The sequence below is a fragment of the Salmo salar genome, chromosome 25, assembly GCF_965601325.2.
Source record: "Salmo salar chromosome 25, fSalSal1, whole genome shotgun sequence".
Taxonomy (NCBI): domain Eukaryota; kingdom Metazoa; phylum Chordata; class Actinopteri; order Salmoniformes; family Salmonidae; genus Salmo; species Salmo salar.
Window position 1 is genome coordinate 42619976 of NC_138315.1, and position 22955 is coordinate 42642930.

Genomic DNA, 22955 nt, shown 5'->3' on the forward strand with positions numbered 1-22955 from the left:
AGCTAACTGTAGCATCATGGATGTTAGCATGATTGTTTGTTCAGCCTCAGACGATCGCCTGCCGGAAACAGAGCTCAGTCATTGGCCTAAGAAGGTGTCATAATCAAATCACATTTTATTGGTCACGTATAGCAATATCTAGCAAAACAGTAACAATACACAAATGTAAAAAAAATTAAGAACAAGAAATTAAGACATATAAGAATCACTCAATCCAAGAATGGCCAATAAGCTCTAGTTAACGACAAATGCACCAGACAGGGGGTACAGCGGGAGGGGGGACGGGGAATGAGTGTCAGTCACACAGGCACTTGAAAAATGTCAAAACACCACAATTTATATTAAGGCAAGATGGACTACACTCACGACGTACGCACACGTCTTTAGGGACAACACCACAATGTTCCACCACTCATTGTACGACCGACCGTACAGTACGCTTCAGAATGGATGGTCTTACAGGTTGATTCTCTTATCTACTCAGAGCAGTAATTCTGTTCATCTATAGATCTAGATGTTGATGTTATTTCACTGACATTTTCTTTTCTTCCACTTGTTATTTTTTTTAGAGGGATCTTTATTATTGGATAGAAATCTGTTTCATACATATTTGTTAGGCGAAGAGAAGAATATCTGCTGAAAATACTGTGAAACTGGACTTATTCAGTATCATGGGCAAATTGGCTGTAGTTAGAAGCAAGCTCAATACCCTCTGAAAGTAACCACACCTTCTGCTTTACTTCGAGGTGATGTCCCCTAATCTTTTGAATGGGCTTGATGATTACATCATTTAAAAAAAAATTTAAGCGATCATTTAAGGTGTATAAAATTATATTTGTGTTTGTGGATGAATTTACTTCCACATTTACTTTACTTTTATGAAGTATTTAGCTTGAAGACCATTGCCTTACATTTTTGCCCATTGAAGACCATTCAAAGAGTCTACAAAAATTCTAAAACTACAAGGCTACTTTCTGGTAAATGATGTGCCACTTCCATAGGGTATGCTCTGGCTTCAGCAGAAATACATGGGAGAATCAATACGATAAGTTTAAATATAGGCATTGTTTAATTAGCTGGTTAACGGGTAGGCGGCTAAATAAATACTGCCTTAAATATTTCTATGATCAATCAATATGTATCAATGAGAGCATTTAAATAGAACGGTTACAAATAAAGTCTTTCCATAATTACACACACATGCACGCACACATGTGCACACAGGTAGTGTGAAATAATGGATGGAGATCTACCTCCTGAAATCATAGATGAGAGAATATCATATTTTTGTATTACTGTGGTAATATTCTTAGTATTTGTTTTTGTTCGGTATTCTTAAAAATGGTCCCAGACAATAAAATTATGGACTTTAAATGGGTATCTTCAAAATACAGTTCATGACTATCATCGAGGATCGAGCCTCATTGGAAAAAAATTAAATTAAATGCATAATATTTCAAATATACTCATAGAAGATTATAATACAACAACAATGAATTAAATCATCTAATCCTGAAAATACATAAAAAATGTTTCCATTCTCTTTACAATGAATACTATGACTGTTGAGAGAAGCATAACGGAGACACAACATCTCTGGATGCAGGATTCTGGATACACTAATAATACAGGTATTCTGACAATATTATGCCGTTGCTAAACTGTTACTAAACTTAATCTTAGAGCTGGTTACAGCTTCTATGACATTATAGATCAGATTAGTCAGCACCTAAAATCAGCAGAGGTAATTAACACACATTCTCAAACAGTCAATGCAGATTTGTGAATGATAATGTCATTGGGAAAGCTACTGTTTTAATAACTCTGATTTAGTTGTCATCCTTCATTGGTTTAAGAGTCTGAATCACAGCAGAACAGACAATATTATTGTGAGCTGGTCTTGAGAGATCCTGTGTTGGGACACTGTGGAGGATGGAGGTTTTTAGAACAATGGATGGTACAGTAGTGAATGACAGAACTGAACAGTCTTTACCAAGGCCTATGACACAGAGTGGCAACATCTCACATGGCAACCTGTTTCCTATAAAGTGCATTACTTTAGACCAGAACTCTATGTGGTCAAAAGTGGAGCACTACTCTAGCTGTGGTCAAAAGAAGTGTATTGTAAAGGGAATAGTGTGCCGTTAGAGAATTGCCCTCTGGAGATGCATGAGAGAAGGAGGTGGGAGGGGTTTAGGTTTAGCTTCGGGTGAAAAGCCCCTTCTGATAGGCCAACATGCCTGCTGCAGTGGCAACAGAGAGGATGGAGGCTACGCCCAGGAAGTTGATGAACCCGCCCACAGATGGAAGGTTTCGCTCCCAGAAGGTGGTGACAAACGGAAGTGCTGGGACTTCCTGTTAGAGAGACAGAGGAGATGGGGGAGAGAGTTAGGGGAGCACTAAGTTAGGTCTACATTCTATAATGTCCTTTAGATACTTTACATTTTAACCCAAATGAGTTTGGTATGTGACTTAAGTATCCATTGTTTTGGGTCGCATTGAATCCTTACCACTGACTCAGGCTCTGTTTGCCAGATCTGACTCCGTGGAATCCTTCCCATTACACACATGACCTGGAACAACAATAAATTAATTTATAATACTAAAACAATACACAAGAGGGAGGGGGGTATATGAAATAAATACATGTATAATTATTATGATGATGATGAAGGCTCTCACCTCTCTGGCGGCCCTCTCCCCAGCCTGAACAGCCCCCTCCATGTAGCCACTCCACTCAGTAGCTGTCTCTGTTCCTGCAAAGTACAGCCTGCCTACTGGCTCCCTGAGAACCCTACACAGAGGGGGAAGGAGAGGAGGGAGAAGGAGAAGGAGAGATATAAAGGTTAGATAAGGTCACACAGTGTATATTTGTACAGTGAGGGAAAAAAGTATTTGATCCCCTGCTGATTTTGTATGTTTGCCCACTGACAAAGAAATGATCAGTCTATAATTTTAATTGTAGGTTTCTTTGAATAGTGAGAGACAGAATAACAACCAAAAAATCCTGAAAAACGCATGTCAAAAATGTTATACATTGATTTTGCATTTTAAGGAGGGAAATAACTATTTCACCCCCTCTCAATCAGAAAGATTTCTGGCTCCTAGGTGTCTTTTATACAGGTAACGAGCTGAGATTAGGAGCACACTCTTAAAGGGAGTGCTCCTAATCTCAGCTTGTTACCTATATAAAAGACACCTGTCCACAGAAGCAATCAATCAGATTCCAAACTCTCCACCATGACCAAGACCAAAGAGCTCTCCAAGGATGTCAGGGACAAGATTGTAGACCTACACAAGGCTGGAATGGGCTACAAGACCATCGCCAAGCAGCTTGGTGAGGTGACAACAGTTGGTGCGATTATTCGCAAATGGAAGAAACACAAAAGAACTGTCAATCTCCCTCGACCTGGGGCTCCATGCAAGATCTCGCCTCGTGGAGTTGCAATGATCATGAGAACGGTGAGGAATCAGCCCAGAACTACACGGGAGGATCTTGTCAATGATCTCAAGGCAGCTGGGACCATAGTCACCAAGAAAACAATTGGTAACACACTACGCCGTGAAGGACTGAAATCCTGCAGCGCCCGCAAGGTCCCCCTGCTCAAGAATGCACATATACATGCCCGTCTGAAGTTTGCCAATGAACATCTGAATGATTCTGAGGACAACTGGGTGAAAGTGTTGTGGTCAGATGAGACCAAAATGGAGCTCTTTGGCATCAACTCAACTCGCCGTGTTTGGAAGAGGAGGAATGCTGCCTATGACCCCAAGAACACCATCCCAACCATCAAACATGGAGGTGGAAACATTATGCTTTGGGGGTGTTTTTCTGCTAAGGGGACAGGACAACTTCACTGCATCAAAGGGACGATGGACAGGGCCATGTACCGTCAAATCTTGGGTGAGAACCTCCTTCGCTCAGCCAGGGCATTGAAAATGGGTCGTGGATGGGTATTCCAGCATGACAATGACCCAAAACACACGGCCAAGGCAACAAAGGAGTGGCTCAAGAAGAAGCACATTAAGGTCCTGGAGTGGCCTAGCCAGTCTCCAGACCTTAATCCCATAGAAAATCTGTGGAGGGAGCTGAAGGTTCGAGTTGCCAAACGTCAGCCTCAAAACCTTAATGACTTGGAGAAGATCTGCAAAGAGGAGTGGGACAAAATCCCTCCTGAGATGTGTGCAAACCTGGTGGCCAACTACAAGAAACGTCTGACCTCTGTGATTGACAACAAAGGTTTTGCCACCAAGTACTAAGTCATGTTTTGCAGAGGGGTCAAATACTTATTTCCCTCATTAAAATGCAAATCATTTTATAACATTTTTGACATGCGTTTTTCTAGATTTTTTGTTGTTGTTATTCTGTCTCTCACTGTTCAAATAAACCTACCATTAAAATTATAGACTGATCATTTCTTTGTCAGTGGGCAAACGTACAAAATCAGCAGGGGATCAAATACTTTTTTCCCCTCACTGTATTTATTATGAATCCCCATTAGCTGCTGCCAAAGCAGCAGCTACTCTTCCAGAGGTCCAGCAAAATTAAGGCAGTTTAAACCATTACAATACATTCACAGATTTCACAACACACTGTGTGCCCTCGGGCCCCTACTCCACCACTACCACATATCTACATTATTAAATCAATGTGTATGTATAGTGTATGTATAGTGTGTGTATGTGTGTGTGTGTGTGTGTGTGTATGTGCCAATGTTTGTGTTGCTTCACAGTCCCCGCTGTTCCATAAGATGTTTTTTTATCTGTTTTTTAAATCTAATTTTACTGCTTGCGTCAGTTACTTGATGTGGAATAGAGTTCCATGTAGTCATGGCTCTATGTAATACTGTGTACCTCCCATAATCTGTTCTGGACTTGGGGACTGTGAAGAGACCTCTTGTGGCATGTCTTGTGGGGTATGCATGGGTATCCGAGCTGTGTGCCAGTAGTTTAAACAGACAGCTCTGTGCATTCAACATGTCAATACCTCTCAAAAACAAAAGTAGTGATGAAATCAATCTCTCCTCCACTTTCAGCCAGGAGAGATTGACATGCATATTATTAATATTAGCTCTCTGTGTACATCCAAGGGCCAGCCGTGCTGCCCTGTTCTGAGCCAATTGCAATTTTCCTAAGTCCTTTTCTGTGGTAGCTGACCACACGACTGAACAGTAGTCAAGGTGCGACAAAACTAGGGCCTGTAGGACCTGCCTTGTTGATAGTGTTGTTAAGAAGGCAGAGCATTGCTTTATTATAGACAGACTTCTCCCCATCTTAGCTACTACTGCATCAATATGTTTTGACCATGACAGTTTACAGTCTAGTGTTACTCCAAGCAGTTTAGTCATCTCAACTTTCTCAATTTCCACATTATTTATTACAAGATTTAGTTGAGGTTTAGGGTTTAGTGGGTGTTTTGTTCCAAATACAATGCTTTTAGTTGTAGAAATATTTAGGGCTAACTTATTCCTTGCCACCCACTCTGAAACTAACTGCAGCTTTTTGTTGAGTGTTGCAGTCATTTCAGTCACTGTAGTAGCTGACGTGTATAGTGTTGACTTATCCGCATACATAGAAACTGTGGCTTTACTCAAAGTCATTGGCATGTCGTTAGTAAAACAATTTAAAAGCAAGGGGCCTAAACAGCTACCCTGATTCGAACTGGATTACATTTGATAGGCTTCCATTAAAGAACACCCTCTGTGTTCTGTTAGACAACTAACTCTTTATCCACATTATAGCAAGGGTGTAAAGCCATAACAAATACATTTTTACAGCAGTAGACTATGATCAATAATGTCAAAAGCTGCACTGAAGTCTCGACAGCCCCCACAGACAGCCCGCCCACAGTCGGAGGCGGCTGTTGAGGCCTCCCATGCAGCGACGTTGTCGTCGTGCGACGGCCCGAAGTCAGGGGGTCGGCGACGTCGGCATTTGGCCGTGGGGGCCTACGGGCAGCGTGCTGCCCCTCCGGCCTGAGGGCCCGCCCTGTAGGCAATTGAAGATGTGGCAAATAGGAGTGGCAACATCATTTGTTATTATCCTCAGTAATTTTCCATCTATATTGTCAGACCCTGGTGGCTTTTCATTGTTGATAGACAACAATAATTTTTTCACCTCTTCCACACTGACTTTACGTAATTCAAAAGTTCAATTCTTGTCTTTCATAATTTGGTCCGATATACTTGGATGTGTAGTGTCAGCGTTTGTTGCTAGCATGTCATCCCCAAGTTTGCTTATCTTGCCAATGAAAAAGTCATTACAGTAGTTGGTAATATCAGTGGGCTTTGTGATGAATGAGCCATCTGATTCAATAAATGGAGGAGCCGAGTTGGCTTTTTTTCCCAAAAATTTCATTTAAGGTGCCCCAAAGCTTTTTACTATCACTCTTTATATAATTTATCTTTGTTACATAGTGTAGTTTCTTTTACTTTTTATTTAGTTTAGTCACATGATTTCTTAATTTGCCGTACATTTGCCAATCAGTTGAGCTGCCAGACTTGGGGCGGCAGGTAGCCTAGTGGTTAAAGTGTTGGACTAGTAACCAGAAGGTTACAAGTTTGAATCCCTGAGTTGACAAAATAAAAACACTTTATCATTCTGCCCCTGAACAAGGCAGTTAACCCACTGTTCCTAGGCTGTCATTGAAAATAAGAACTTGTTCTTAACTGACTTGCCTAGTTAAATTAAGGAAAAATAAAAAAAAAACTTAATTGCCATACCTTTTGCCTCATCCCTCTCAACCATACAATTTTTCAATTCCTCATCAATCCAAGGGGATTTAACAGTTTTTACAGTCATTTTCTTAATGGGTGCGTGCTTATTAGTGAAATAAAAATAAATAAAGGTGAAATAAAATAAAATTAATGAGTAACTGGAATAAGTAGTTTCATAAATGCGTCAAGTGCAGCGTCTGGTTGCTCCTCATTACACACCACAGACCAGCAAATATTCTTTACATCATCAACATACGAATCACGGGTCTGTGTGTGTGTGTGTGTGTGTGTGTGTGTGTGTGTGTGTGTGTGTGTGTGTGTGTGTGTGTGTGTGTGTGTGTGTGTGACTTACTTGCCGTACTGGGTGAGTATACCAGGGGGGAAGTAAGCAGTGTAGCAGCCTCCAGAATACTCCTCCTCACACCAGTTCTTCTCCTCATAGTGCACAGGCTGGGACAGAGAGGGCTGGGGGTTAGTACTCGCATCGGGCTGGGGGTTGGTACTCGCATCGGGCTGGGGGTTAGTACTCGTATCGGGCTGGGGGTTAGTACTCGTATCGGGCTGGGGGTTAGTACTCGTATCGGGCTGGGGGTTGGTACTCGTATCGTGCTGGGGGTTAGTACTCCCGTGTGGCTCAGTTGGTAGAGCATGGTGTTTGCAACGCCAGGGTTGTGGATTCGATTCCCACGGGGGACCAGTATGGAAAAAAAATGTATGACATTTATGCATTCACTACTGTAAGTCGCTCTGGATAAGAGTGTCTGCTAAATGACGTAAAGACTCGTACGGGCGGGGGAGACTGTACGGGCGGGGGGTCGTATCGGGCCTGGGGGTTAGTACTTGTATCGGGCTGGGGGTGTACGTACGGGCGGGGGTTGTACGTTCGGGCTGGGGGTTAGTACTTGTATTGGGCTGGGGGTTAGTACTTGTATTGGGCTGGGGGTTGTTTTACTCCAATGTTTGTAAACAACGTAAATGTAAGCAAACACTGTATAGCCTCAAAACGTGGTTAAAACTATATAATGGATGGTCAGTCCTTAAATCCATAGCTTTGAATTTGAGAGTGGTTATATTTCTCCAGTCCCATCCTTTGGCTTTTTAGCAGAACAGGGGTGGAGAAAAAGCTTTGTTATTGTTTCAATTAAGCACTCTAGTTCTAAGCAGTAGTGGTAGTAGTGGTGGTAGTGGTGGTAGTAGTAGTAGTAATATTACACTGTTAGAAGAAAGGATTCCAAAAGGGTTCTTTGGGTATTCCCATAGGAGAACTCTTTTTGGTTCCATGTAGACCCTTTTTGGTTCCAGGTGGAACCCTTTCGAGTTCTATGTAAAACCAAAAAGGGTTATCCTATGGGGACAGCCAAAGAACCCTTTTAGGTTCTAGATAGCACATTTTTCTCTAAGAGCGTAGCAGTACTAGTAGTACTAATAGCAGTAGTAGCAGCAGCAGTAGTAGCAGCAGCAGTGCAGCAGCAGTGCAGTAGAGCAGCAGTAGTAGCAGCAGTAGTAGTAGCAGCAGCAGTAGTAGTAGCAGTAGTAGTAGCAGTAGTAGTAGCAATAGCAGTCGCAGCAGTAGTAGAAGCAGTAGTAGCAGCAGTAGTAGCAGCAGCAGTAGTAGTAGCAGTAGTAGTAGCAGGAGTAGCAGCAGTAGTAGCAGCAGTAGTAGCAGTAGTAGTAGCAGCAGCAGTAGTAGTAGTAGTAGTAGCAGCAGTAGCAGGAGTAGTAGTAGCAGCAGTAGCAGTAGCAGGAGTAGTAGTAGTAGCAGCAGTAGCAGTAGCAGGAGTAGCAGGAGTAGCAGCAGCAGTAGTAGCAGCAGTAGTAATAGCAGTAGTAGCAGCAGCAGTAGTAGTAGCAGTAGTAGTAGCAGGAGTAGCAGCAGTAGTAGCAGCAGCAGTAGTAGTAGCAGTAGTAGTAGCAGTAGTAGTAGCAGCAGCAGTAGTAGTAGTAGCAGTAGTAGCAGTAGTAGTAGCAGCAGCAGTAGTAGTAGTAGTAGCAGCAGTAGCAGTAGCAGGAGTAGCAGGAGTAGCAGCAGTAGTAGTAGCAGCAGTAGTAATAGCAGTAGTAGCAGCAGCAGTAGTAGTAGCAGTAGTAGTAGCAGGAGTAGCAGCAGTAGTAGCAGCAGCAGTAGTAGTAGCAGTAGTAGTAGCAGGAGTAGCAGCAGTAGTAGCAGCAGCAGTAGTAGTAGCAGTAGTAGTAGCAGTAGTAGAAGCAGTAGTAGCAGCAGTAGTAGCAGCAGCAGTAGTAGTAGCAGTAGTAGTAGCAGGAGTAGCAGTAGTAGTAGCAGCAGTAGTAGCAGTAGTAGTAGCAGCAGCAGTAGTAGTAGTAGTAGCAGCAGTAGCAGTAGCAGGAGTAGCAGGAGTAGCAGCAGTAGTAGTAGCAGCAGTAGTAATAGCAGTAGTAGCAGCAGCAGTAGTCGCAGCAGTAGCAGCAGTAGTAGCAGCAGTAGTAGTAGCAGCAGTAGTAATAGCAGTAGTAGTAGCAGCAGTAGCAGCAGTAGTAGTAGCAGCAGTAGTAGTACTTTCTACTTTTAAACTCGGACAAAACAGAGATGCTTGTTCTAGGTCCCAAGAAACAAAGAGATCTTCTGTTGAATCTGACAATTAATCTGGATGGTTGTACAGTCGTCTCAAATAAAACTGTGAAGGACCTCGGCGTTACTCTGGACCCTGATCTCTCTTTTGAAGAACATATCAAGACTGTTTCAAGGACAGCTTTTTTCCATCTACGTAACATTGCAAAAATCAGAAATTTTCTGTCCAAAAATGACGCAGAAAAATTAATCCATGCTTTTGTTACTTCTAGGCTGGACTACTGCAATGCTCTACTTTCCGGCTACCCGGATAAAGCACTAAATAAACTTCAGTTAGTGCTAAATACGGCTGCTAGAATCCTGACTAGAACCAAAAAATTTGATCATATTACTCCAGTGTTAGCCTCCCTACACTGGCTTCCTGTTAAGGCAAGGGCTGATTTCAAGGTTTTACTGCTAACCTACAAAGCATTACATGGGCTTGCTCCTACCTATCTTTCCGATTTGGTCCTGCCGTACATACCTACACGTACGCTACGGTCACAAGACGCAGGCCTCCTAATTGTCCCTAGAATTTCTAAGCAAACGGCTGGAGGTAGGGCTTTCTCCTATAGAGCTCCATTTTTATGGAATGGTCTGCCTACCAATGTGAGAGACGCAGACTCAGTCTCAACCTTTAAGTCTTTACTGAAGACTTATCTCTTCAGTAGGTCCTATGATTAAGTATAGTCTGGCCCAGGAGTGTGAAGGTGAACGGAAAGGCTGGAGCAACGAACCGCCCTTGCTGTCTCTGCCTTGCCGGTTCCCCTCTTTCCACTGGGATTCTCTGCCTCTAACCCTTTTACAGAGGCTGAGTCACTGGCCTACTGGTGTTCTTCCATGCCGTCCATGGGAGGGGTGCGTCACTTGAGTGGGTTGAGTCACTGACGTGGTCTTCCTGTCTGGGTTGGCGCCCCCCCCCCCCCCCCCCCTTGGGTTGTGCCATGGCGGAGATTGTTGTGGGCTATACTCGGCCTTGTCTTAGGACGGTAAGTTGGTGGTTGGAGACATCCCTCTAGTGGTGTGGGGGCTGTGCTTTGGCAAAGTGGGTGGGGTTATATCCTGCCTGTTTGGCCCTGTCCGGGGGTATCATCGGATGGGGCCACAGTGTCTTCTGATCCCTCCTGTCTCAGCCTCCAGTATTTATGCTGCAGTAGTTTATGTGTCGGGGGGCTAGGGTCAGTCTGTTACATCTGGAGTATTTCTCTTGTCTTATCCGGTGTCCTGTGTGTATTTAAATATGCTCTCTCTAATTCTCTCTTTCTCTCTTTCTGTCTTTCTCTCGGAGGACCTGAGCCCTAGGACCATGCCTCAGGACTACCTGGTATGATGACTCCTTGCTGTCCCCAGTCCACCTGGCCGTGCTGCTGCTCCAGTTTCAACTGTTCTGCCTGCGGCTATGGAACCCTGACCTGTTCACCGGACGTGCTTGTTGCACCCTCGACAACTACTATGATTATTATTATTTGACCATGCTGGTCATTTATGAACATTTTAACATTTTAACATTTTGACCATGTTCTGTTTTAATATCCACCCTGCACAGCCAGAAGAGGACTGGCCACCCCTCATAGCCTGGTTCCTCTCTAGGTTTCTTCCTAGGTTTTTGGCCTTTCTAGGGAGTTTTTCCTAGGGAGTTTTTCCTAGCCACCGTGCTTCTTTCACATGCTTTGCTTGCTGTTTGGGGTTTTAGGCTGGGTTTCTGTACAGCACTTTGAGAATATCAGCTGATGTACGAAGGGCTATATAAAAATAAATTTGATTTGATTTGATTAGTAGTAGTAGCAGCAGTAGCAGCAGTAGCAGCAGTGGTTCCACTCACATGCAGAGCCTCCTCTGAGCCCAGCACTCTGGAGTAGATCTCACAGATCCTCTTCTTCCTACAGGGGACAACAACCATCTTTAAGGGTTAAGGAAGGGATAGGGTTAAACTCTTAATGCTGATACACATGCGTACTAGCATAGTATACACACGAGGAAGTGATTTAAAACACACTGTAGGGACTGAACATGAGAAACAGCCAGCCAGATGTTTACCTCTCCTCTTTCGTTAGTCCACATAGCTTCCTGCACTTGCGGGCCAGGATGAAGCTAGGCCATAGGAACAGGATAAATAAAGTTACAGTAATATCACTAAGTAAACCACAGTTTCTCATTCTCTATGGGTAATCATGTTGGGATACAGGAAACTAAAGTTATGTGTTTACCCCATAATGGCGGGCACAGTCCCATCGGGCTTTGTGTCGTCCAGAGTCAAGCCAATGGGTGCCTCTTCCTCCTCAATCACCATAGTGCCACAGTACCCTGAGAGAGAGAGAAAGGAAAAGGATGCAGGAGAGAAGGAGGACATGTAGAGAGGAGAAAGAGGATCAGGAATGAGGAGATGAGGAGGATCAGGGATGAAGAGAAGAAGAGAGTAGAGGAGAGAGAGGATCAGGGATGAGGAGGAGAGGAGAAGGAGGATCAAGGATAAGGAGAAGAGGAGAGGAGAGGAGAGAAGATCAGGGATAAGGAGGAGAGGAGGAGGATCAGGGATGAGGAGAAGAGGAGAAGGAGATTATCACCCAAGTTCTCTCCGTAGTAGACAATACATTTGATGACAGAGCCCATAGACCCTCCCTCCCTCCCTTGTTACCTTTCTTCCTCCAGAAGTTCTCTCTGTAGTAGACAATACATTTGATGACAGAGCCCATAGACCCTCCCTCCCTCCCTTGTTACCTTTCTTCCTCCAGAAGTTCTCTCTGTAGTAGACAATACATTTGATTACAGAGCCCATAGGGACCCTGTGGATCAGCTGGTTTCTGAGAGGGGGCAGCTCAGGGTTGAAGTGCATCTTCAAATTCAGACCAGGAGGGGTCGCCACAATCACATACTTGGCCTGGGAGAAACAAAACACAAGAGTTGAGGCCTGTGTAGTGTGTAGTGTCTACCCACTGGGCACACACTGGTTGAATCGACACTGTTTCCAAGTCATTTCAATGAAATTACACTGAACCAATGTGGAATAGGAGTTGAATTGAGGTCTGTGCCCAGTAGGTAGTGTGTACATCTCCAGTCCACCCCGGTGGCTAAGCAGCTCCACACTACTGCTTAATGGGTTTTATCTGGGGGAGAGGATGTAGCCTGGACAGAGAGATGAAGACCAGCTTACTGACAACAATCCATCTGGCTTACACATATGTGCACGCGCATGCACACAAACTCGAACACACACACGAACACACACACTGTCAAAAGCTACAGGAATTTACTGACGGGCAAACATGAATATCTAAGGGGCTCTGTAAGCTCAGTGAGTTGTATGGTTGAATGAATGATTCCTAGAATGTTCCAGGAGTTCTAGAATGCAAATGTACAGCAGTCATAACATGGGCGACATCATGAGGGGCATGGTATTATAAACAAACAAGCTCTAGATGGCAGCATAGGCACAACCTGAAATCAGTAGGCTCCTACTCAGCGGAATGTGCTCTGACGAGATTGTAATTATGTTGATGTAATTATGTTGATGGATTGGAGATGGTTGCTCTCTCACTCACCTTGTATGTTTCCTTGTTGAGCGTCTCGACCTCGACCATGTCCCCTGTCTGGTCGATCTTGCAGACTGGAGACTCCATCTTGACCCGCTCACCCAGCTCTTTGGCCATACACTCACTGATCTGGCTGGAACCTCCCAAAAACTTCCTCTCCTGAAATGCAAATACAGTATCATCAGTTATATCAATCAGATACAGGCTAATAAGACCTGTTCCAGGAGGGTGCTACTCTGTGGCTGACCCTGTGCTGCTTCTAGTCTCTCATCTGTGTGATTTCCAGGGGGTTGGGAAAAACACAAGACAGCAAAAGACACATTTATGTCACAGTGGACAATGAAGTTGTAACGCCAGGATAAATATCAAATTATACTCTATTCATTATCAGTGTAGTGTATTACTTTTTAACAAGATTTTGACAGTGTAAGATTCAGTATTCTCTACGGGCTGTGTGTGTGAAACTTTTTGCATCAGTGCCAGATTTACACCCTATGAGACATAAACTAGCTATTCTGTTCCTTCTTCTGCCTCCACAAAAATACCTCAAACTCATTCTAAGACAGCCAGCCCGCTGGGACAGTTGATTGATGCATCTGAGGTGAATAGTAGTTGTACATTTGGATGGTGGCCCTTTTTTAATCTAGGCTGGTTTTAGGATACTTCAGTAGAACAACACGCCGGAGGTGTTTTAGAACCAAACAGGTGTGGGGGGGGGGGGGGGGGGGGGTGTATTGGACTGGAACCAGTCAGGCAGGGGGGTGTATTGGACTGGAACCAGTCAGGCAGGGGGGTGTATTGGACTGGAACCAGTCAGGACAGGGGGGGTGGATTGGACTGGAACCAGTCAGACAGGGGGGTGTATTGGACTGGAACCAGTCAGGCAGGGGGGTGTATTGGACTGGAACCAGTCAGACAGGGGGGTGGATTGGACTGGAACCAGTCAGGCAGGGGGATTGGACTGGAATTGGACTGGAACCAGTCAGGCAGGGGGGTGTATTGGACTGGAACCAGTCAGGCAGGGGGGTGTATTGGACTGGAACCAGTCAGGCAGGGGGGTGGATTGGAAAGTGAGTGTGGGTCTTGGCAAGGCCACATTACAATGTAAACAAAGCTAAGTCCTGGTTAGTGTAAACTTCCATCAGCTAACTTTGTAGACCCATCATTTCTGATAAATTGACTTGGCTGGAGAGGGAGGAGACTCGAGGCCATATTGTGGCCGAAGTAACACATTTAATACAGAATTCTTCTGGGTACATGCACTTACATTCAATATGCAAGAAGCGAGAGCAAGTTACATCTCAGATGGAAGGACATAATACAACATGAATAGCATGGCATTTCCTCCTTCAGTTTGGTGTCAAAAGCTGTAGCTAAAAAACCCTAATGGTTCCAAGACATAATGGCTCAAAGGTCAAGTCCCACGATTATATAGTCATTCTGAATTCCATGAACATGCATTATTACAGACTTTAGTTGATATGAAACTGATACAACTTTCAGTATAACAATGTGAACATTTCAACATCTGTTACTTTGTCAGGTTGTCCGGTACAGTGGGAAATTCGGCATCTTGAGCTAGTTTATGGTTGGATTGTCATGAGTTGATGCCTCTGAGAATTCTGTTTCCTGTGCGATCTGAGGTGCACAGAAAGATGGAAAACACCTGTTAACTTTAGAGTTTAGAGCATTCTAAGTTGTGCGAGCAATTAATTTGGTTACTCATGATATGACTCTAAGCAAAGAGGTGAGGATATAACCTCGTCCCAGGTTATTGTACACAGCGAATATAAGCATGGGATATCAACAACTCAAAGTTGGCCAAAGTGGGAGTGACCTATTGAGTAAAGTATTTGTCATCATTTAATTTTAGGGAATCACACGACTGAGAGACATGGCTCTGTGCTTGTGGTGTGCTAGTGTATGGGGAGGGTTAGGGGGAAGGTGTTGCTAGATTAAGCCAATGCCTATGCCCCGGGAGTTTGGTCATAGAGCTCTATTTTCATGTCATCCGACCAAATCACCGGTTCCAGTCCAAGTGCCAATGCTGTTTCGGAAACTCCAGGCATTTACATTTGTTGGATCACATGAAAATAGAGCTCTTTGGCCATAGACACCAGCGGTGGGTTTTGTGTCGAAATGAGAATGTATGAGCAAAAAATAACCCAATATCTACTGCAAAATATGGTGGTGGATCGTTTATGTTATTTTGCTTCCACTTGTCCTTGGGCCCTTGGGTAGGGGGCAGTATTTTCACCTCCGGATGAAAAGCGTGCCCAAAGTAAACTGCCTGTTACTCAGGCCCAGAAGCTAGGATATGCATATAGATTTGGATAGAAAACACTCTAAAGTTTCCAAAAGTGTTAAAATAATGTCTGTGAGTATAACAGAACTGATATGGCAGGCGAAGCCCCGAGGACAAACCATCCAGGGGGGGAAAAAATTGAGGTCATAGGATTTTCCATTAGTTTTCTATGGGATGCCCGTATTATTAGGAACCTGGTTGCAGTTCCTATGGCTTCCACTAGATGTCAACTGTCTTTAGAAATTGCTCAATGTTTTTCTTTTGAGAAATGAAGAAGTAGTCCTATTCATTGTAAGTGTCACTCCAGGTGGACTCTACTGTTTAGCTGCACGTGACCAGGAGCGCGCTCCACGTTGTTTTTATCCGGTATTAGAAACAGTTTATTCCGTCTTAAATTTGATCGATTATTTACATTTTAGGGTACCTGAGGTTGGATTAGGAATGTTGTTTGAAATGTTTGGACCAAGTTTACAGGTAACTTATTAGATACTTTGTAGGCATGTTGGGTGAGTTGAAACCGGTGTATTTCTGAATCAAACACACCAAATAAATTGACATTTTTGGGGATATAAAGAAGGACATTTTGTTCGATAAGGACCATTTGTGATGTTTCTGGGACATTTTGGAGTGCCAACAGAAGAAGATCTTCAAAGGTAAGGCATTAATTATATCGCTATTTCTGACTTTTGTGGTGCACCTGCCTGGTTGAAATATATTTTTCATGGTTTTGTATGCAGGGCGCTGTCCTCAGATAATCGCATGGTTTGCTTTCGCCGTAAAGCCTTTTTGAAATCTGACACAGCGGCTGGATTAACAAGAAGTTAAGCTTTATTTTGATGTATAACACATATATTTTCAAGAATGGGAAATATTTGAATTGAGTATTTTTGAATTTCGCGCTCTGCAATTTCACCGGATGTTGGCCAGGTGGGACGCTACCGTCCCACGTAGCCTAGAGAGGTTAAGGACATTTTAGCCAAACATCTGGTTGCCTCTGCCAGGAGGCTGAAACTTGGCTGCAAGTGGATCTTCCAGCAAGATAACCGCAAGCACACATCAAAATCCACAATTGGCCACAAAATCAAGAAGACTATCCATAAGCGCAGACGAAGGATAACAAGGATCTGGAAGGATTCTATATGGAGGAATGGTCTAATGTCCGTCTCAGGCTCAGAAAAAGGCTCAGTGCCGTTATCCTCGCAAGGTAAGGTATTGAAAACACGGTGTCAATCATTATCATTACTTTTTGAGAAAAATTGGTTTACCTGTTAAACAAAATCTCTTTCTCGGAGCAATTTTATGAGTATAAAATAATATAATTTCCAAATGTTTTGAGCATGCTCAGTATTTGAATTATTTATTTTATACATCATTTGTTCTCATCTTTATCAATGTGTCAATTCTTTTTAACCTTTATTTAACTAGGCAAGTCAGTTAAGAACAAATTCTTATTTACAATGACGGCCTACCGGGGAACAGTGGGTTAACTGCCTTGTTCAGGGGCAGAACGACAGATTTTTACCTTATCAGCTATGGGATTTGATCTAGCAACCTTTCAGTTACTGGCCCAATGCTCTAACCACTAGAATACCTAGCACACGCTCCAGCAGGTATATCTCACTGGTCATTCCCAAAGCCAACACCTCTTTTGGCCGCCTTTCCTTCCAGTTCTCTGCTGCCAATGACTGGAACGAATTGCAAAAATCGCTGAAGCTGGAGACTTATATTTCCCTCGCTATTATAAATATCAAATTATACTCTATTCATTATCAGTGTAGTGCATTACTTTTTAACACGATTTTGACAGTGTAAGATTCAGTATTCTCTACGGGCTGAGTGTGTGAAACTTTTTGCATCAGTGTCAGATTTACACCTTATGAGACATAAACTAGCTATTCTGTTCCTTCTTCTGCCTCCACAAAAATACCTCAAACTCATTCTAAGACAGCCAGCCCGCTGGGACAGTTGATTGATGCATCTGAGGTGAATAGTAGTTGTACATTTGGACGGTGGCCCTTTTTTAATCTAGGCTGGTTTTAGGATACTTCAGTAGAACAACACGCAGGAGGTGTTTTAGAACCAAACAGGTGTGGGGGGGGGGGGGGTGTATTGGACTGGAACCAGTCAGGCAGGGGGTGTATTGGACTGGAACCAGTCAGGCAGGGGGGTGTATTGGACTGGAACCAGTCAGGCAGGGGGGTGTATTGGACTGGAACCAGTCAGGCAGGGGGGTGTATTGGACTGGAACCAGTCAGGCAGGGGGGTGTATTGGACTGGAACCAGTCAGGCAGGGGGTGTATTGGAAAGTGAGTGTGGGTCTTGGCAAGGCCACATTACAATGTAAACAAAGCTTAGTCCCGGTAAGTGTAAACTTCCTCAGCTAACTTTGTAGACCCATCATTTCTGATAAATTGACTTGGCTGGAGAGGGAGGAGACTCGAGGCCATATTGTGGCCGAAGTAACACATTTAATACAGAATTCTTCTGTGTACATGCACTTACATTCAATATGCAAGAAGCGAGAGCAAGTTACATCTCAGATGGAAGGACATAATACAACATGAATAGCATGGCATTTCCTCCTTCACTAACTTTAAACATCATCTATCTGAGCAGCTAACCGATCGCTGCAGCTGTACATAGCCCATCTGTAAATAGCCCATCCAATCTACCTACCTCATCCCCATATTGTTTTATTTACTTTTCTGCTCTTTTGCACACCAGTATTTCTACTTGCACATCATCATCTGCACATCTATCACTCCAGTGTTAATTTGCTAAATTGTAATTACTTCGCTACTATGGCCTATTTATTGCCTTACCTCCTGCCATTTGCTCACACTGTATATAGACTGTATTTTTTCCATTGTGTTATTGACTGTACGCTTGTTTATTCCATGTGTAACTCTGTGTTGTTGTTTGTGTCACACTGCTTTGCTTTATCTTGGCCAGGTCATAGTTGTAAATGAGAACTTGTTCTCAAATAGCCTACCTGGTTAAATAAAGGTGAAATAAATAAAAAATAAAACCTGCCGCACCAAAAACTTCCAATACTTTCAGACCCTACTGTATATGCAGTGCAACCTCATTTGCAACGACGCTATGCATAGCATGCATTAAAATCGACTTCAAAAGGGGAAAGCACACGCTTGAGAGCTAACTTTAGCGCTCACATGCTTTTCTATTGCTCTACCTGGTAAAGCAACACACTGAATCAATATATTAAATACAGCGAGTCTGGACTCAGATCTTGAACACAGAACTGGAACTTCTGTCAACACCGGAGCCAGAGAACAGGCAGACCAAACAGGAAATGAAAGTGGGTGACCTCACAACAACATCCTCTAAGTGTCAACGTGTCACAATCCTCCGTCACCTAGGCAATGGGGCCATTCCAAAGTAAACAAGAAGAATGGTGTCTCCCTGGGATCTGAATAACAGCCATGTGAAGGGAGGGATTATGCCTCTAAATGAAGGAGGAAGGAACGCCCTGGAACAGCCATGTGGATGGAGGGATTATGTTCCTAAATTAAGTATTTGGGAACGACAATGAACAGCCAATTGGAGGGAGGGATTATGTTCCTATATGAAGGAGCAGGGAATGAAAATAAACAGCCATGTGGAGGGAGGGATTATGTTCCTATATGAAGGAGCAGGAACAGCCACGTGGAGGAATTATGTTCCTAAATGAACAACCAGGAACAGCCATGTGGAGGGAGGGATTATGTTCCTAAATGAACAACCAGGAACAGCCATGTGGAGGAATTATGTTCCTATATGAAGGAGCAGGAACAGCCATGTGGAGGGAGGGATTATGTTCCTATATGAAGGAGCAGGAACAGCCATGTGGAGGGAGGGATTATGTTCCTATATGAAGGACCAGGAACAGCCATGTGTAGGGAGGGATTATGTTCCTATATGAAGGAGCAGGAACAGCCATGTGGAGGGAGGGATTATGTTCCTATATGAAGGAGCAGGAACAGCCATGTGGAGAGAGGGATTATGTTCCTATATGAAGGAGCAGGAACAGCCATGTGGAGGGAGGGATTATGCCTCTAAATGAAGGAGCAGAGAAATGACAAGGAACAGCCACATGGAGGGAGGGATTATGTTCCTAAATGAAGGAGCAGGAACAGCCATGTGGAGGGAGGGATTATGTTCCTGAATGAAGGAGCAGGAACAGCCATGTGGAGGGATGGATTATGTTCCTGAATGAAGGAGCAGGAACAGCCATGTGGAGGGAGGGATTATGTTCCTAAATGGGGGAGCAGGGAACGACCAGGGACAGCCATGTGGAGGGATTATGTTCTAAATGAGGAAGCAGGGAACGACCAGGAACAGCCATGTGGAGGGATTATGTACCTAAATGAAGGAGCAGGGAACTGGAAATGCTCATTTGGAGGCTTGAAGGATGGACCAGAGGTTTAATGGTTACAATCTAAGTAGGATCCAAATGAGAATGTAATCGTTGTGGAATGTTTTGTGCTAACATGGAGGAGAGTTTACTGAGCTCAGTTGAAATGGCTCCTGGGTCAGCTCAGTAAACCTAGAACCAAAGCAAATAATAGGGTTTACCTTATTTCATCGCAATCTTGTCCTCATTCTGATTTCTATGAACATACACATAGTCAGAGAGACATGCTAGGACCCCGTATGGATATGAAAGAGCCAGTCCCCAGAGTTAGAGAGAAAGCCAGACAGACAGGCAGGAAGACAGAAAGTCTGTCAGTCAGCCAGAACGACAGACAGAGACAGCTAGCCGGGCAGCCAGCCAGTCAACCAACAAGGTGTGTACAGTACCTGTCCTCCGTTGGTGGTGGAGAAGATCCTCATGGTCCCTCCACACTGCTTGACGTACCAGAGGAACCACAGGGCAGACACCTCATGGGGTTCAGAGGTCACATTCACGTTCACAAACAGAGTGGCGAACCGCCTCGCAGAACTGTGGGGAGAGGGGGGATCGCACACACACACACACACACACACACACACACACACACACACACACACACACACACACACACACACACACACACACACACACACACACACACACACACACACACACACACACACACACACACACACACACACAAAATTGTACATTACTAAAACATGCTGCATTGAGTTGAATGGTCCTGAGTGTATTGCAAAATGAGTGTAGTGCAGCACCTGGTCCAGCAGATCTTATCAAAGAGCTGCTTCATGGTCATCTTGTCCCACTCCTCAGCATGGGGAGCCCTCCATGGAGCCTCTCTGGGGATCTAGAACACACAGTACGAGGGTGGGAGCATTAACAAGTTGTCAGAAGTAGGGGTTGGTTTGGGATTGGACAAGGGGTTGTGGAGGGGATGGCTGCCCGGCCTAGAGAGAGATAAAGATGCTCAATGTGTTACGAGAGAGATAAAGATGCTCAATGTGTTATGAGAGAGAGAGAGAAACAAACAAACAAACCAAAACAAAGGCCAAGTATTTTCATGCTTTGTTGATTTAAAAAAAGCTTTAGACTCAATTTGGCATGAGGGTCTGCTATACAAATTGATGGAAAGTGGTGGTGGGGGAAAAACATACATTATAAAGTCCATGTTCACAAACAACAAGTGTGCTGTTAAAATTAGCAACAAGTGTGCGGTTAAAAAAGGGCCGGGAGGTGAGACAGGGATGCAGCTTAAGCCCCACCATCTTCAACATATATATCAACAAATTGTCGAGGGCTATGGAACAGTCTGCAGCACCCGGCCTCACCCTACTTGAATCTGAAGTCAAATGTCTACTGTTTGCTGATGATCTGGTGCTTCTGTCCACAACCAAGGAGGGCCTACAGCAGCACCTAGATCTTCTGCACAGATTCTGTCAGACCTGGGCCCTGACAGTAAATCTCAGTAAGACAAATATAATGATGTTCCAAAAAAGGTCCAGTTCCCAGGACCACGAATACCAATTCCATCTAGAGGACATAAAAAAACAGTACATACCTCGGCCTAAACATCAGCGCCACAGGTAACTTCCACAAAGCTGTGAATGATCTGAGAGACAAGGCAAGAAGGGCCTTCTATGTCCATCAAAAGGAACATACAATTTGACATACCAATTAGGATCTGGCTAAAAATATTTGCATCAGTTATAGAACCCATTGCCCTTGTGAGGTCTGGGGTCCGCTCACCAATCAAGAATTCATAAAATGGGACAAACACCAAATTGAGACTCTGCATGCAGAATTCTGCAAAAATATCCTCTGTGTACAACGTAAAACACCAAATAATGCATGCAGAGCAGAATTAGGCCGATACCCGCTAAATATCAAAATCCAGAAAAAGAGCTGTTGAATTCTACAGTACAACCACCTAAAAGAAAGAAAGAAAATAAAGAAAGGAAGAAAGGAGAGAAAGAGATGATGGGTGTGTTTACCTCGCTGCCCATCTCATCCATCTTCCTCCAAAGGTTGTTGTAGTCCATCAGGGCGAATGGGTTCCACATGGGGGGGAAGGAGCCTTTGAAAGGGTAGGACTTCCCCTGTACGACACAACGTGGGACAACACATTGTTGTGTAAAATTTGATTCAAAGATTAAGGCAGAGACTATTTAATTGTATAACATAACAATATTTAATCAAGCAGCTGCAGGAGAGATCTCTCTCTTCACAGGCAAGTCAGCTAAGGACAACTTCTTATTTTTAATGACAGCCTAGGAAGGGTGGGTTAATTGCCCTGTTCAGAGTCAGAACAACAGATTTTTATCTCGTCAGCTCGGGGATTCGATCTTACAACCTCTCGGTTACCAGTCTAACACTCTAACCACTAGGCTACCTGCCACCAGTAGCCTAGTGAGAGGTCATAATAAAATCATATTGTTTACACAAGTTATTTTATACGAGCAACAGTTTCATAACACAATGGCCTTGTGTTAGGGTGCAGACATACTAGGAGTCTATGAAAGCCATAACATCACAGTCCAACACAGAACATATCCCTTGACAAGTTACAACAGCTCACCCCAAATTCTGCCACTACAACATGGAAGGGTTAGTTATCATCATCACCAACGTATACACGCACAGGACTTCAAAGAGACAATGTGGGCATGACCATAGCATTTTATATTTGTCATCATTTCATTTGAGCCAATCACATGACTGAGGCGTGGCTCTGTGCTTGTGGTGTGCTAGCGTACGGGGGGAGGGTTAGGGGGAAGGTGTAGGAGATGATTGGTTGGTAGAGGAATCCAATCAAGCCAATACCTATGCGCTGGGAGTTTCTCCCGGTCTTTCTGTATGGGATAATGAAGGCCAGGTCTGACGCGTTGGTCCACCAGACTCTTCGGTCTTAACGCATTAAGGTGGAAGTGACTTGGAACGAAATCACAACAGCAGTAACAACATCAACCATAGATTGAAGACTCCTAATGGTGAACTGAGAATGCAATCTTTTGCAAACGTCTCAGTTCAACTGACATTCCGGTCAAGTCTACTTTTGAACTGAAATAGACATGACAGAGGGAGCGGTGAAGCAATCACTCTCCTGCAGCTAGCTCCCAAGGATGATGATAACCATACGCCAGCTTGCGTAATGTTCCACCACAGATGAAAGTTAGCAGCTGATTGCACATTCAGCAAGGCAGATAAGATTCTCTCTCACTCTCAAACTATTTCTCAACCCCCTACAGGGTAATAAATGTGGTCACGAGTAGTGGGAGGTGTCAAAGGCATTAAGGTCATGTCCCCTCCCTTCTAGCTTGGCATCCAACTGATTTCCCTGTGTTTGACTGTTGTTGAAGTGAATGGTGAGTGCAGAATTCAGTGTGGTTTATCCAGGCTAGCCTTGTACACTGGTAACCGTGTA

General features: G+C 43.9%; 1 protein-coding gene across 2 annotated transcripts in view; it reads right to left on the bottom strand.

Moving 5' to 3' along the window:
- Positions 1-91: 91 nt before the first annotated feature.
- Positions 92-22955, bottom strand: part of LOC106586788 (amine oxidase [flavin-containing]) — a 72730-nt gene continuing 49866 nt past the window's right edge. For both annotated transcript variants that reach the window (XM_014174441.3, XM_082969171.1), the window contains exons 4-15: positions 21526-21630; positions 20290-20381; positions 19918-20059; positions 12822-12971; positions 12001-12160; positions 11490-11586; positions 11320-11373; positions 11105-11162; positions 7069-7166; positions 2683-2794; positions 2511-2573; positions 92-2355 (exon numbers count right to left, since the gene is read on the bottom strand). In XM_014174441.3, the coding sequence (XP_014029916.1) occupies positions 2200-2355; positions 2511-2573; positions 2683-2794; positions 7069-7166; positions 11105-11162; positions 11320-11373; positions 11490-11586; positions 12001-12160; positions 12822-12971; positions 19918-20059; positions 20290-20381; positions 21526-21630 (1287 nt within the window). In that variant the 3' untranslated portion in view covers positions 92-2199. The remainder of the gene's footprint in view (positions 2356-2510; positions 2574-2682; positions 2795-7068; positions 7167-11104; positions 11163-11319; positions 11374-11489; positions 11587-12000; positions 12161-12821; positions 12972-19917; positions 20060-20289; positions 20382-21525; positions 21631-22955) is intronic.